The sequence below is a fragment of the Numenius arquata genome, chromosome 26 (genome assembly GCF_964106895.1).
Source record: "Numenius arquata chromosome 26, bNumArq3.hap1.1, whole genome shotgun sequence".
Classification (NCBI taxonomy): domain Eukaryota; kingdom Metazoa; phylum Chordata; class Aves; order Charadriiformes; family Scolopacidae; genus Numenius; species Numenius arquata.
The window spans coordinates 746,005-761,570 of record NC_133601.1 but is presented as its reverse complement, the minus strand read 5'-3'; the positions used below and the strand labels follow the sequence as shown (position 1 = coordinate 761,570).

Here is a 15,566-nt window from a genome sequence, read left to right as displayed (position 1 = left end):
CCTGCCTCGCTCACCGGCTGAAGCGGTGCGAACCCTTCACACGTCCGCCTGCTGGCGTCAGGAGCTGCGGGATGGACCTCCTCCCCAGGGAAATGCTGTCACCCAGGGCACCAAACCGGCCAAAACTCCGGCAAAACAAGTCATAGAGGCTCCCGCAGGGAAAAAGTCTTTACGCCAAAAAATCGTGGAGGAGCTGAAGCACTATTACAATGGATTCCACTTGCTTTGGATTGACACTAAGGTGGCTGCCAGGATGGTGTGGAGGCTGTTGCATGGTCAGGTCCTCACTAGGAGGGAGAGACGAAGGGTAAGTGCCAGCATACGAACACCTGGCTCAAATGATGCATTAAGAGGCTTCCTGTGTGAAAGAAGTTTAACCGCTCTGTTTCCACACTCCTTTGGAACAGGTGTTTTTGTGTGTCTGGTTGAATAGTAGTTTCTGCTGTGCTCTTCTCTGTGCAGCTGCTGAGAACTTGCGCAGATCTCTTCCGGCTGGTTCCCTTCCTGGTGTTTGTCATTGTCCCCTTCATGGAATTTCTCTTGCCGGTCTTCTTGAAACTCTTCCCTGAAATGCTGCCCTCAACGTTTGAGACAGAGTCAAAAAAGGTTTGTGTCCTTTCTGAAGGTGTGGACTGCGTGCTCCAGCTCGTTAGAGCATCTGGGCAACTGCATAATGAGCTGCTGTAAATGAGTGTCAGCTTTACACGCACGTCTAGGTCAGACATTCCTAGCTCATTCCCAGGCAGGACAGCGGAACAGGGAGACTGGACTGTAAACAGGGATTGTAGGGGAGTGCACAGCGATTTCATTTCCTACAGTAACCAAAGCCCATTTGCTTTCAGTAAAAGCAAAAAAAGACTACTGAAAGTCTTATTTCATCTCTTCCCCAGAATCCCCTCCCTTCTGATTTTTCACGTGGAATTTCTAATATTTTTTTTTTCCTAAATAAAGGAAGAAAAGCAGAAAAAGAAATTAAATGCAAAGCTGGAGTTAGCAAAGTTCCTGCAGGAGACCATCGCGGAGATGGCCAAAAGGAACAAAGCAGATACAGGACAAGGAAAGCAATTCTCCTCTTACGTGCACCAGGTAAAGGGGCTGTGCTGGGGGTGACAGCAGTAGTACTTGTACCTGCTTTGGTGCTGCTGGTTTGGGCAGAGAATGTGGGATTTCTGCAAAGATTGCAGAGAGGTTGGAGAGCACAGAGCTGTCCCGTCGGGTGGTTGTGTTAGTTGGATGTCCTCTGGCAGGTAACGCCCTCCTGACACTAGTGTTTGACTCCATCTCTCTGCAGACGAGCATTTCCAGCCTGGAACAAGTGAAGGTTTTACCCTGTGAGAGCCTTTAAGTGGCCACTCAAAAACACTGTTTCACTTTGGCCTTTTAACTGTCTCATTCTGTTCCCATGGCGTGGCAGGAATGGTGTGAGAAACAAGAGGGTGATTCAGTTTAGGTCGGGCTTCTGGCCCTGATGCCTCTGCTTTGTTCAGATCCGTCACAGCGGCCATCGGCCCAGCACCCAGGAGATAGTACGCTTCTCCAAGCTCTTTGAGGATGAGCTGACCCTGGAGCACCTGGAACGGCCGCAGTTGGTAGCTCTTTGCAAATTGCTTGAGCTGCAGCCCATCGGCACCAACAACCTGCTCCGCTTTCAGCTTCTGCTGAGACTCAGGACTATCAAGGCAGATGATGAGGTAAGTTTAAAATCGCACAGATGTAACTGCTTTGGTGGAATGCACGCTCTTCACAGTCTCAGAGTCTGTCCTCTGATGGGTCACTGCACACACTCCATCCTCACACCTGAAGTTTAATATTGATGGAGGTTGGATTCTCCCCAGGAGAGATCCCAGAAAAACCCAGAATGCGAGTTCATCTTCCTGCACCCTTCCTGCCTTCGGTGAACCCTAATGAGCATGGCGCTGCAGATACTGTCACTCTTTGGAACACCCTCATATTTTTATTCTGGAGTCGTACCAACTTGTGAAAAAGGAGGGTTCCAATTCTGGAATAAATATCGTATGGAAACAGCAGGTCTTAACCAACTGAATTCAGTAGGAATTTCCGTTAGTTTATAAGGTGGATGGGTCAGTTCTGTCCCATCTCTCTGTTGGTGTGACTTTATTACCTAAAGAGCCATTCCTTTGGGCTCAAGCTCATCGAGTGCATCAGAGTTTTGGCTTCCCCTGTGCCGAGGCAGGAACATTCCTTTCCCTTTCAGATGATTGCCAAGGAAGGAGTCAATGGCCTGAGCGTGTCTGAGCTGCAGAGCGCGTGCAGAGCCAGAGGAATGCGGTCACTGGGGCTCTCGGAGGAGCAGCTGAAGGAGCAGCTCAGGCAGGTGAGTACACTCTGCTCTGGCCTTGTTGGATGAGGTTTCTCCTGGGACAGAGTGGTGGGTTCAGTTAGAGCAGACACAGCTTTACTAAGAATTACACAAGCGTTTCTAGATGGATCCTCACCTCCGTGGCTGAGCTTTAAGGCATGAAGTGTCCAGATTATGTCTTAGACTGAAGAGAAAACCAAGTAGCATCAGGGCCAGCTACAAGCAAGATGAAGCCGGGGGAGGAATGTGTTTTAAACTTCTAAAGTAGCCAAGACTTCTAGTAGAGCCAACACTAGTCCTCAAAACTGTTTCTTCTCATTGTGGTAACTTAGAACTGTATTAACCAAACTCGAGAAAGCTTTAAGATCTTTAGGGACAAAGAGTCCTTTATAAATAAGTGGTGACACAGAGCCGATGTGAAGTACCTTTTCCTTCCGTTTTCTTCTCACAGTGGCTAGATCTGCATTTAAAAGAGAACGTTCCACCTTCTCTGCTCCTGCTTTCCCGTGCCTTGTACTTAATAGATGTAAAGCCACAACCTGTTCCTGTTCCACAAAATAAGGTGAGTTGTTTGAGTAAAACTCCCAGGTTAATAGTTTAACCATTGCACATTATAAAAATGAAGCGCTGTGACATGAATCTCGTTCTTTGATGCTCCAAGTGGACTGAAGTTACGACTGTACTGAACTTTGTGTTCTTCCATAGACAGGTGAAACTGCCAACGTGGTGACATCTGTTCCCGAAGGTCCAGAGACCCTGGTGGATCCTGCCCCTGTTACACAGGGAAGAAAGGTTAGATATCAGCACTCTACAAGTAGGAAAATGGGTGTTTAGTGCTGTAATCCTTGGGAGGAGCGTGTGAACAAACCTTTCCAAAACCAGACAAACCCAGTGTTTGACCCCATTGCACAGAACGATGCGTATTCTTGTACGCGGGTTTGCCTGAGAGCCTCTCAGTTGCCTGCTCTGAGTTGAGAGACGTGAAAGGGTCCAGAGCTCTGCTGTGGCGCGTCTTGTCCTCTTGCTGGAAACACCTGGTTGGTGGCTTCCAGCAGAGGAGCATCACAAGCTTCTGAGTTGCTGTGTTCACATAAATCCAGAGACTTCAGCCCAGGTACATTTAGCCCAGAGAAGCCGGTTAAAGGTGACTCGTTTTCAGCTCTCCTGGTGAGCTTGGGCTGAGTTGCCTAGGTCAGAAAGAGCCAAACTCTCTTGAGTAAGAAAGGCAGAGTATATGGTTCTTGGCATAAGGCTAAAGTGAATTCCTTACATTAGTCCAAGCTGCTAAAAGCAACAACAGAAGTTAAAGGAGAATATTGTGTCAACTGCTAGAAATATTTCCCAATAGCTCTGTGAGGTTGGGCAGGGGAAGCAATGGAAATGCCGACACACGGCTTTCACAACCGCGCATCACAGGGAAGAGCCTTGGTCAGAGACGGGGCTGAGCGGGGCTTTGCTTTCTGAGAGGGTTCTCTGGCTTAAAGCTGCTTTTGCCTTAAAGAATGAAGAGTTCATATCTCAGCCAACAGAGAAGGCGCCAGTCTCAGAAGTGTCAGTTAAGCCTCCCCCACGAGAGGTAAGCTTTTCAAAGCTCTTAGACTTTCCAAAGGAGATTGTTTGTCACTCAACTGACAGTCAAACTGTGGAAATTTGTGCTACAAGATGTTGTGAACGTTGGGCTCAAGGAGCAACTGGAGAAATTGGGGATGAAAACTGCGTTGAGGGCTGTTAAATACAAACGCAGCCAGACTGGGGAAGGTGGAGTATTCCTACAGAGACTTGCCTTTTCTTTTGCCCATTTTCTTTCTGTGAATGTTTGATTTCAGTCTGGCTGCTTATGCTTACACCTGGGATGCCCACTTCAGGCAGGTTTGGGTGTCCAGACTGACTTTTACCAGCAGGAGAACGCCCCTTTACCCCGAAGAACTTTGTTCTTAGTCGGCTGTTATTCTCCAGAGCAGCTTCCCATAGTAAATGGGAACAGACCTTCCTAAAAAAAAAAGGTCTTGAATTTCAAGAAGCGTTTGTATCGGTACTGCCTAAAAATCTCTAAAATCTGCCACTTTCTCCCCAGACGAAGCTGGGGGCATCTCCAAACAGCAAGGCCGGCGCCAATGGGCTCTAGGCTGAGCCAGGACCCTCCAGCACCGGGAGAGAAGAGCTGTTGTCTCTGCACCCCCTGGGAAGAGCCACTTTCCAGGAGGCTGTGTTACAGAGAAAGGTGTCAGTCACCCTTGGGAGCCTCTCCCTCTGCTCCAAGCTCATTAGCAACTAGGCCATGCTCAGGCTACCTGGATGGTACCAGCTTCTTATTTGTACTGGGTCCCTACCCCCACCCATTTTAACTTATGTTGTAAATATGTTAATAATGAGACTGTCCGTGCTGTTACTGAACAGTGTTTGTGCTTTTCAACCTTAGGAAAGGCAGGTTTTCACTGGCATAAAGGCCTGGGTGCAGACTGAGCTGGGCTGGAAGCCCAGGAAAGCCCAGGCTGAAATCCTCTGCAGGGCCATACCCACAGAGCCAGGGCTTGCAGCCTGCCCCGCTGCCGCCGCGGCTTTACAAGCTCAGGCTCTTGCTCCCAGTTAGTGTGGTTTAACCAGTAGCTAGTGCACAGAATGGCCCGTGCGGCCATTGCATTTCACGGTCACACTTGTCCCAAGGAGAACCAGCAGAGCAGAGGGGCACCAGCGCTCTCCTCAGCAGCGGGGTTCAGAAAGACGCAAGAACCCACTGGACAAGAGCGGAGCAGGGAAGAGCACGGCTGCCACTGCCTGCATCCCTCAGGAGAGCTGCAGCCGCTGCCGGGCACAGCTAGAGAAGGCAGAGACCTGTGTTTTCAGGACCCCTTGTTTCACAAAAGGTACCAACCTGGGGACCCTCACGCATTGCCAGCTTGGCTAAACCTCTTCGGGCTCAGAACTGCACAGCAGCAAGTGCTCTGGGACTTACTGTACTTTACAAAGGGATTCTTCGCACACTCCAGCGTTGACTGGTTTTTGGTAGACTCTACAGGAGGATACTGGAAAGCTGGTTTTAGCATTTGTTAGGTTTTTTTTTACTTTGTCCTATGTAAATGTTCAGAAATTACTCATATTACAGATTTTAAATATATTTATACTTACTGTAAAATTAAAGTTAGACTTGGTGCTAAATAGAAAGAAATGTCTTTTCTAGAGGTCAGACAGCCTTTAGAACAATCCTACTCAAAAAAATAAAGCCAGTCATCTCAAGGTCGGGCGTTATCAGCACTTTAAACACGTGACTCCGGGCTCTCAGTGGCAGCGCCGGCCGGTGTCCGTCCTCCCTCCTGCCCAGCGCTTGTATTTCACTGTGGTTAGTAAATGAGAACAAGTGTTATTTCAATAAAATAACCCGTTGCTCAAGTGTCACTCCTGTCTCTCTGTAGCGCGGGGGAGACGTTGCTGGTGGCTGTTACTTTGCTGAGACAGAGCAGCCTTTGGCTACTGTTTCTTGGCTCCTTGGTATCACCGACAGTTGCCGTTATTTGAAGAGAACTGTGACAGAACAGCTTCATCTCAAAAAGCGTTTTGTCCCCCCAAAGAGCCGAGTACAAATGTTCAGTGCAAGACCTCCCTGGCGTTGAGCACTGAGGTGAGCGTGCAGAGGTAAAAGAATGCAGATAATTTCTACATTATGGCTCGAGCGTGTCAACAGTGGGATGGAATTCCCGAATTGAAGGCGAGCGGGAAGCGCTGTGCAAGGGAAGAGTCTCCCTGTTAAAGCACAAACTGGGCTGGCAGAGGCAGCATCGCTCAAAGCAGACCAAAGTGGGAATGTCACGGACAGGAGGAAAGCCAGACTTCGAGATAAGGTAGAGCTCGGTGTGACCGGGGCTGGGGTTTCCCCAAGTGCAGGAGGAAAGGAGCGGGAGCGGAATAGGCTGGGACAAGTCATTGCTGTGGGGAGTGAGACAGCCCCAGCCCAGCGTTCCGGGCTCGGAGTTACCCTCCAGTGACTGAAGCTGCCGTGTCCCTTCAGGAGCCGCAGAGTTTGCGTGTGCTTTCCTGGAGCTTCGTGTGGAGCTTGGAGAGAAGCAGAAGAGCAGGATCCACCACCCGACGGGGCTCTGCCGCCGCCCCGGGGCCGGGGACCCCCCCATTTGTCTGCAAGGGGAGATGGATACCTGAGCTCTGGAGCCCTGGGTGGGCTGGACGGATGGCTCAGCTGATGCTAACGCAATCCCAGGAAATCGATCGCTGTCCCGCACGGCACGTACACACACACAATTCCATTACTATCGATGGGTTTCCCCCAGGCCCCCGCCCTTTGCCAGCAGTCGATAGTTTACATTGCAATTACCCAGGGACGTGTATTTCTCGTACAACGTAATTAGTCTGCGCACAAATAAACCTCGGCCGGTGCTTTCCCCGACCTGGGACCCGCGGCCGGGGGCGAGCAGAGGCCGGGCTGGGCCAGCGGCACATCGGGCGATGCTGCCGGAGCCCCCCGGAGCCCGGCGGTGCCGCTGCGCACCGGCAGAGAGCAGCACCGGGCAGTTCTTGGGTCGAAAAGCTCCGAAATGCGGTGCTGGGAGCGGGCCCCCCCTCCCTGTCCGTCCGTCCCTCCCGGCTCTCCAGCGGGCAGCGCGTGACCAACCCAAACCTGCAAAAACCTTTAAAAAACGAGACGCCAAAGCTGGCTGCTCAGACGGGCTGGGAAACCCGCTGGAGTTAAGCCGGGATCCTGCCTCCGGGTACAAGCAGCATCCAACCGCCGGTATCAAAACCGCTCACATCCTGCGCCGACCAGTCCTACCGGTGACTGCGCTGGGACCTCCTGCCGCTCCCCAGCACCCGGGGCCACCCCAGCCAGCTCGGAGAGGGACGGTGGCACACGTAGCTCTGCCCCAGCTCGCCCCCAGCCAACAGCCCCCGGGGGGCTCAAAGCCCCCGCTCCCCGAGCGGCAGATAAAAGCCACACGTAGGAGGCGCCCTGTGAGCCCCTTCTCGCTTTAAAGAGCTGGCGGCCGCCCCGCAACAACAGAGCGGCACATGGGGAGCCTGCTCCTCGCACGCAACCCTACGGTAACCAGCCAGCCTCTGCGGCAGGGAAGGCAAAGCTGGGCTGAGAGGTTGTTTTTATTTCCAGGGGCAATTAAGAGGCACAGGAGGGAGCGTCACCCAGAAATGCCCTCTCGACACAGCCCGTCTGAAGGCACCCATCACGGCTGAGGAATTTCGAATTCCCAGAATCCGCCGTTCATTAGCGCAGGGTAATGAAGTGTTTTCAGCACCAACCAGACTTCAAAGGTCCCTGCTCTCCCCGCGCCCGCAGCAGCTGAGCTTCAAAGCCCAGACCCCGGCCTTGCGTCCAGACCCGCTCCAGCCGTCAGAGGCGAAGCAAAGCACTGGCCCCACGCAGGTGGGGGGGAGATGCTGCCTGGGACCCAGCCTTTCCCTCCCATCCCACCCCTTCCACAGCCCCCCAAGGGCAGGGCATCGGCGAGGGGATCCCCAAGGCTCCTGCACACACGTGGGCATCACCACCTTGTTGCTGCTCCTGCAGCCAGAGCCCCAGGCCCCCCAATTGACCCTCCACACAAGCATCACCGGCACGCAGACATACATCCTCCACTCCTAACAGCTCACCAAGCTCATCCCTGCTCTGCCTGCAGCCCGTGGAATCAAGCCCGCCAGGCGCAGCGAGGGAGCCTGGCAGGTACCCGCACCAACGGGCTCATCTTCCCCCGCCTTAATGCCTTAATGCTGCCCCCGACAGGGACCAGTTTCCAGCAGCACCAACAGCTGAGCAGGATCAGGCCATCAGCTCCTCAGGGTAAACAATCCAACAGGGACAGGCTTGGAAAAGCTGATTTTGAACCAGCAGGAACACTCTGCTGCAAACCTGAGGAGGCCTGAGCCCACCTGGTCACGGGTGGCAGGGAGGAATATTTGCTGCTTCCCCGTGTGTGTGCCCAGGCAGTGCCAGCACCATCACCCCAATAAAGGCTGTTGGGGGGGGTCAGGGACACAGAGGAGGAGGAGGGGGGGGTTTCTTCTGGGGCTGTAGAATCAACACTGATCTGTTTTCTAACCTACCATCAGGGAGGAGAGTCTCTAACGCAGAGTTATCTGGGGTGTCCGAACACCTGACTCTGGTTTGGACTAACGGTGCATCCCCCCAGCCCCCCGGAGGGACAAGGGTCACGCACCGAGCTCCTCCCCAGCCAGGACTGGGAGTTACAGCAGCATTCCCAGGGAAAACCCTGCCGAGGCAGGAGTGAGCAGCTGCAGGGAGAAAACCCCTCTCGGCCCGTTTCACAGTTTCGGTTATGCAAAAAATAAACCATTCCCCGGAGAAGAACAACAATAATAATAATGAGAACACAGCCCCAGAGCTGGGGAGCACTTACCAGTGGTGCTGGGATGCTCTGGGGGCTTTGAGGGGGGGGGGCTATGGGGCAGGAGCCCTCCTCCTGCTCTGGCTTTAAAGGGACCCACTCGCCCCCGCCCGGTGTGGGTCTCCCTGGGGCTGGGGGTGGCTCTGCCTCCCCAGGGGCTTCTGGCAGAGCCCCCATCGTCCCCGAGCCTCTCCACATCCCCACCACGGGGGTCTCTGTGCCGCACGAAACGACGGCAGGCCTGGATGGGGGACGAGCACCCCGTTATTCCGGCAGCCTGGAAATTTTTTAGGATGTTTGGAGAACTTGGAGTTGAATTTCAAATTGTCAGGGGCTTTTCCGGGCTCGGTGCAAGAGGCAGGCTGAAAATCACTGAGATAACACCCTTAATTTCCTGCAAATGGGTAATGTTCCCTTGAAAGACTGCCACTCTGATAGTCCTTAAATACATCTGAGGGGAACATCTTACACCACATAATGCAAGATAATGAGGGAAGTCATCTTCTCCAGCCCGGTGTTCCAGGCCTGCCTCTGCTCCGGCTTCGGAACTCCCCCTTTTTGCGTTTAGCAGCCGCCCGGGGAGCTTTGAGGTGAAATGATCAGATAATAGCTCCTCCAGGGGGCTGCTTCGCCAGCCCAGAGAGGAGCAGCAGGTTTTTCCAAAGGGTCCGGCAGCCCTCTAGCATCCCACAGAGCATCCCTCGAGCATCCCACACGGCTCGGGAGATGCCTTCTGGCCGGGGACGTGTGGGTCTGCCGGGGTCAGGCATCCCCCCAGCCCTGCAGCCATCTGAAACTCACCCACTGCCGCCATCCTTAAATGAGGGGCTTAACAACATATTTCCTCTGAGTAACCCACCATCCAGGCGAAATGCTCAGCTCCGTGGCCTCGGCAGCTTCACCAGGGAATCAGGAGCTGCGAGTTATCCGGCCGAGGCAAGGAGTCTGATTCTCTGCTGGTTTAATGGTCATTAGCAGTAATTAACACAGAGGGCAGTGGTTGGTGCCCAGGGCTATGGTGGGACCCAGTCCCGGGGGGCTCTGCTCAGCCCCCATCAAGCTGTCCCCATTGCCTGCCTTCTCCCCCCCTGAGCACCCACCCCACGCTGGCTCCCGGCGGACCCCTCGGGATGCTCCTGCAGCCCCTGCCCGAGGAGGAGGGAGAGGAGGAGGAGGAGGCTGGCGGGGTGTCCTGGGTGGGAGGAAGGCAGAGCCGGCCTGTGCCTGCCGCCCTGGGAGCTGCACATTCTTCTGCTGAGAGGTTTTGCAGATGGAGAGGGAAGAGGGGCTGGCGGGGAGCCTGCGGCATCACCTGGACCCTGCGCTTTGGCTGCCCGGCCACGGGCGAGCTCAGGATGAGCTAAGGGCGAGCTAAGGGCGAGCTGAGGTGCTCCCCGTGGCCCCGTCCTCCTGGCTGTGCTCTGCCGTGACCACACCACGCTGGCGTGTGTGCAAGGGGTCGCTTCATGGCTGCTTTCCTGCTGTTTTTCATTTAGAAAGATCTGGAAGCCGGGGCTTGTTCTTCCCTGGTTTTCCCGCTGTGACACTCCCCCCCCCCCCCCCCCCCGCAGCTGCAGCAGAGTCACCAGCTTTGGTGTTTAGCCTGAAAATGAGCACAAATTGTGAGCAAACCCACCCTTCTGCCGGGGGGAGCAGGGCACAGGCACCAGGAGGAGATGAGTGAACCCAGAGCAGTGTTGGGCCACCTACACATCTCTGAACAAACCCATTTTCAGACCTAAAATCCGTGCACCCCCCCCAGCCGCTTCCCCCGGCCCTCGCAGGTCGTTGGCTCTATCCCCCCCCCCATCAGGCAGCCAGCCCCCTGGGCTGGGAGAGGCAAGTCCTTCCCGGGTGGGTTTGTGCCCAAAGCTGCGGAGAGGAGCCCTGCCCCCCCGTGCCCCTCGGTGGGTGTCTGCGGGTGCAGCTTGTGCCTGAGTCTCAGCTGTGCCCGGTGTCCCGGGAGCCCCGGCACCTTCCTGGGACCCCCTCACCCCCCAGGCACAAAAAGGGGGGAGTCAGCGGTTTTCCTACATGTCCCCCCCCCCCCGAGTGAGCGGAGGAAACGGACCCAGCAGAGCCCCATAAATTACTGGATTCTGTTCTGCAAGATCGGGCAAATTAAACGTGTCAGAGCTCCAAGGCCGTGTGTGCTTTGGCGCGGGGAGAGCTTTTCCAGCCACGCCGCTGCCAAACACCTTCCAGCCCTCCCCTCGGCTCCCGCTCCTCCACCGGGTTATCCTTCCCCCGGGCATCCCCGCGCCATCGCCGCTCCCGGCTCCGAGCCGGGCTTTACGGCACCGCGTCCGGCCGTGCCGTGTGGCCACGACTCGCCCGGGAGACAGGGGGGAATTTCTGCTGGATGCTGGTGGGAAACGTCTCCCGTGCCACAGCCAGCCCCGTCCTTGCGTCAGCCTCTTCCCCAGAAAGCTGCTGGGGAAAGATGCACCGGTCAGCACTTTTATGGTAGATTAATATTCAGAGGGAAAAAGCACTGATTTAGTGAGGCCCAAGCACAACAAAGGCTGAGATTTATGGCCTCCTGTATCGGGGCGTTGCATTCCTCGCAGCCTTTCTGTCTCTGTTATGAACTTGTAACAAAGGAGACGGAGCCTTATACCAGCGTCAAGTACCGGGGAGCCAGGGCTCAACAGCCGAACCCTGCGCCAGGCGTTACGGGGCGCAGCTGGCGATGAACCCACAGTGTCCGCCAGGGATGGGCCCATCCCGCCCCTGCCCGTCCCCCCCCCCACCATGTGCCCCGGCTGCACCCGATGGAGCCTCGGCCACGGCATGGGGATACCGGGGGGATACTGGGGAGATGCTGGAGGGATGTTGGGGGGATGCTGGAGGGATGCTGGGAGGATACTGGAAGGATGCTTGGGGTATACTGGGGGGATGCTGGAGGGATGCTGGAGGGATGTTGGGGGGATGCTGGAGAGATGCTGGAGGGATGCCGGAGGGATGCTGGGGGGATGCTGGAGGGATGCTGGAGGGATGCTAGAGGGATGCTAGAGGGATGCTGGGGGGATGCTGGAGGGATGCTGGAGAGATGCTGGAGGGATGCTGGAGGGATGCTAGAGGGATGCTAGAGGGATGCTGGAGAGATGCTGGGGTTATACTGGAGGGATGCTGAGGGGGATTCTGGAAGGGATGCTGGGAAGATGCTGGGGGGATTCTGGGGGTCTCATGCTGCAGGGCTTCCCCCTACAGCTGGAGCTGAGCCGCGGTGCTGCCACCGGCCCGGTGCAGGCTGTGCTCAGGATTTGGGAACATCCCAGGGGTGTGGAGTGTTCCGTGTCCCTCCTGAGCCTGCAGCGCAGCCTCGGGGCTTGCAGAGGAGCAGGAGCTGCCTGCGGCTGCCCCGGTTCATAACCGATGCTTTGTTTGGATGAAATGGAGCCGATCCGTGGCGTTTGACAGGGTCTGGTGTGCGAGCTGTCGGGGCGGTGATGTGCGGCGGGGGAGCCTCGCCGAGAGCCGTGCCAAGCTCCCGCCTCGGGAATGGCCGGCACGGCCGGGGCTGGGACACGTGCCAGGTCACCGACGGCCACCACAGCGCTCGGCATGGGAGTCCCATGTGCGAATGGGCCCTTCCATCCTGCCCTCCCCACGTCCAGCACCCACCCCACGGTCCCAGGGACGGGGCTGGCAGAGGGGGGTGAAGGGGCCCCCTCTCCCGGGCATCCCCAGGGTTTTGGGGAGCGCCGCCCCACGCCCCGGGCAGATGTTGGCTGCTGCCAGCCCTCCCGGGGGCTGCAGCCACGGTCCTGCTCCCCCTGAGCTTCCTGCAGTGTTCACTCAGCAGCCCCCACCTCTCGGGGAAGGGGGGCAGGCTTATTTCCTTGCAAAAAGGCAATTTACGGCTGGAAATCTGCCCTGGCTTCACTGCCAACTCCCTCCCGCTCCGCTCACCATCACTGTGGGACCGTGTGGTGCCGGGGGCTGCTGGCACCCCTCTGCCCACCCTGCTGGAGGGGCTGCCCGTCCTGTCCCCCCCTGCATGGCGCAGAGCGGGGTCTGCCTGGCCACCACGGCTCCGGGGCGCAGTGAGGGCTTTGGGGGGAACCCCGTGCCCCATCGCAGGTTGCCTCTGCCACAGCTGTGCACATCTGGCTCCCTCTTCCCTCAGCTGTGGGTGGCCGGGGGGGGCTGGAGCCAGACCCCTGGTCCTGCTGACCCCACAGCTGGGTGGGACGCGCAGGGTGGGAGGGGTGTCACGGCCCCGGGTGGGGGGATTGATTCCAGGGTGCCTCCTGAGCTGTGCTGCAGGAGCGGGGCCGTGGGATCCCCCAAGGTGGAATTGCAGAGGTCTCCTGCCATGGCTGGCAGCCGGACAAAGCCCAGCTCAGCCCTGCATGGAGCCGCCAGGTCCTGGGCCCCCGCCAAGAGATCGTCTGGGTCCTGCACAGCCGGAGGGCTTTAAAAGGAGAGGAAGAGGAAGGCGAGGAGTGGAGGAGACAAAGGATGCTGTGGGAGCCAAACATGCCATTGTGGGCCCAGGGCTCGGCAGCCACCAGCGCCCAATGCCCCCGGCCACCTGCTCGGGGGACTCTCGCAGGCACTGATGCCAGATCCTCCATTGTTTTGGGGTCATTTCCCGAGGGATCCCATCCCACCCACCTCCTCAGTTCAATTGTTGGAGGAAGGTCCAGTGCTGGGTAGCGCTGGAGATGGCTTTGGTCCTGCCGGTCCCTGCTTGCCAGGTTTTCCCACAGAGGGGTCACAGGATGAGCTGCTGCCGCCGTGTCCTGGGCTTGCTGCCACCCCCGGGGTCCTGCTTCGTGCGGGGGCCACCTTGGTGGCTGGCTCTGCGAGTGACGGGTGCTGACACCGGCGTTTGGGTGTCTCCATCTCCTGGAGTTGCCTAGGTGAAGAGGATGCTGCACCGGGAAGAGGAGCCAGATCTCCCTGCTCCGGGGCCACCGTCCCTGCAGACCCCCCAGGGGCTTCGGCTGGATGAAGGGTCCTGCGGGAGGGACCCTCTATGCCCCGGGGCCCCCCTGGGGATGCAGAGGGCACCCGGCTGTGTGTGCCCACCCCTTCCCCAGCCCCACAGTGTGCTTTAGCAGTGCTGCTGGAGCTGCTCTGCTTATTATCATATTTAATTGCCCTCCTGGTAACCCCAGGAAATGAGCAGGAGATAGTGATAGCAGCAGTTTCTGATGATGTAAACACGAGCTCCAGCTCTCCCGCCGCCCAGCCAAGTCCGTCCCGGGGAGAGCAGTGATTTATGGAGACCCCCAGCCCCGCTCCCCCCGCTGCCGGCTGCCTGGGCTGCGAGTTTAATCTCGGCCTGTGAATTCAACATAAATCACTTGATTAAAAGCTCTACTTAATTTGGGGGGGGGGGGGGGGAAGGAGGGGGAGCAGAGCGCAGCTGATCGATTTAATTTACACAGGGAAACAGCAACAAGCAGACGCTTTTAAAAGGGCCAGAGAGGCCGATGATGCTGCAGCCGCTTCATCTTAACCATTTCGGTGCTTGGCAAAGGGGCTGCAGCCTCTCGTCACCCCCCGGGTGAGCCCCCACCCAGACCCCCGCCATGCCCGAGCAGCTCAAGGGGGCTGTGGGGCGCAGGAGACCCGTGATGCCCCGCTTGAGGGTCCTGGGCAGCATCTTTAACCCAGGGCCAGGGGTTTCTGGAGGCAGCAGGTCAGGTTTGAACATAAACAGGCTGGGGCTGGCACTGGCTCCGTCCTGGGAGGAGGGGAAAAAAAAAAGGAAAAATGGAAATTGAACCAGGGCCGCAGCGGTTACATCGGGGGGGGGGGGATGGGACTGCCTGGCCGGACCCCCACCATCCCACCCCAATGGGGGCTCGGGGGGTCCAGGGCTGCGTCACCCCCAGTCCACGGGGATGGTGGCACCTTCTGCAGGGTCCTCGGGTGGGTTGTCCCCAGGAAGGGACCCTCCAGGGGACACCTTCTGGCACCGTCACAGTCACCCACGCGGTGTTTTGGTAGCGAAAAGGTGGTGAATGGTGTTTGGTGGTTGAACAGGAGAATATTTTCATGGGCAATGTTGAATCCATGAAAAACAAGAGTTCCCACAAAAGCAGCCGCCGTTCTCTGAACGTCGCTTCCCCAAACGAGGAGCTTCAGCACCCAGACCCCTTACAGCCCCTTCCCCATCGCCTGCCAGCCCAGAGCATCTCCCACCGCCCCCCCAGGGACGGGGCCAGGGCTGGCAAAGTCTCGGTTAAAGTCTTTAATAATTACAAGAATTCCAGATTCATTACAGAAGAGTTTACAACAAATAATATTTCTCCATACAAAGGCAAAATAAACTTTTCAAGTAATAGCGTCCCGGCTCGGGAGTCTCAAGGCCAGTGACGGGGAGGGAGGGGGCACACGCGGCCCCTTCCCCGGCCGGGGAAATGCCCTGTCCGTCCTCCCCGGCACCAGCTCCGGGGAGCAGAGCCCAGGCACCGCAACCGCCTCGGGGACGGAGACCGGCAGCCAGGGACGGGCAGGGACGGGCAGAGCAGTGCCGCTCCCCGGGCGCTGGTAAGGCACTGGCGGGCATCGTCCGGGGAGCGGGGGCTACGGAGGGCGCGCATCCCCCGGCCGGGGCACGGCGGGGCTGGGAGTGGGCATGGAGCCGGGCACCGTTGTCCCAGTGCCTCGGGGGGCTGGCGTGACCCCCAGCTCCTTCCCACAAGGAGCCAAGTGGTGGGGCAGGGGCTGCAGCCCCCTCCCCAGGGCACCGGCACCTCCTAAAGCACCAATATGGTGCTGGGGGCGCTCGGCAGGGGATGCCCGGCCCCAGCCCCGCCAGAGCCCCGGGGGGACGCAGGGTCGGGGGGGGACCAGGGCAAGGCCAGGCACGTAATGACAACGTATTCCCAAAAGGCATCGACACATTATTATTATTGTTT

The 15,566-nt window shown here is 57.3% G+C and overlaps 1 protein-coding gene across 1 annotated transcript; it reads left to right on the top strand.

Moving 5' to 3' along the window:
- Positions 1 to 5,712, top strand: LETM2 (leucine zipper and EF-hand containing transmembrane protein 2). The gene is made up of 9 exons (XM_074164188.1): positions 1 to 307; positions 463 to 606; positions 952 to 1,086; positions 1,488 to 1,691; positions 2,216 to 2,335; positions 2,772 to 2,882; positions 3,026 to 3,112; positions 3,822 to 3,896; positions 4,395 to 5,712. Exons 1-9 carry the CDS (start codon positions 254 to 256, stop codon positions 4,443 to 4,445), a joined length of 981 nt encoding a protein of 326 aa, XP_074020289.1. The 5' UTR covers positions 1 to 253; the 3' UTR covers positions 4,446 to 5,712.
- Positions 5,713 to 15,566: the final 9,854 nt, after the last annotated feature.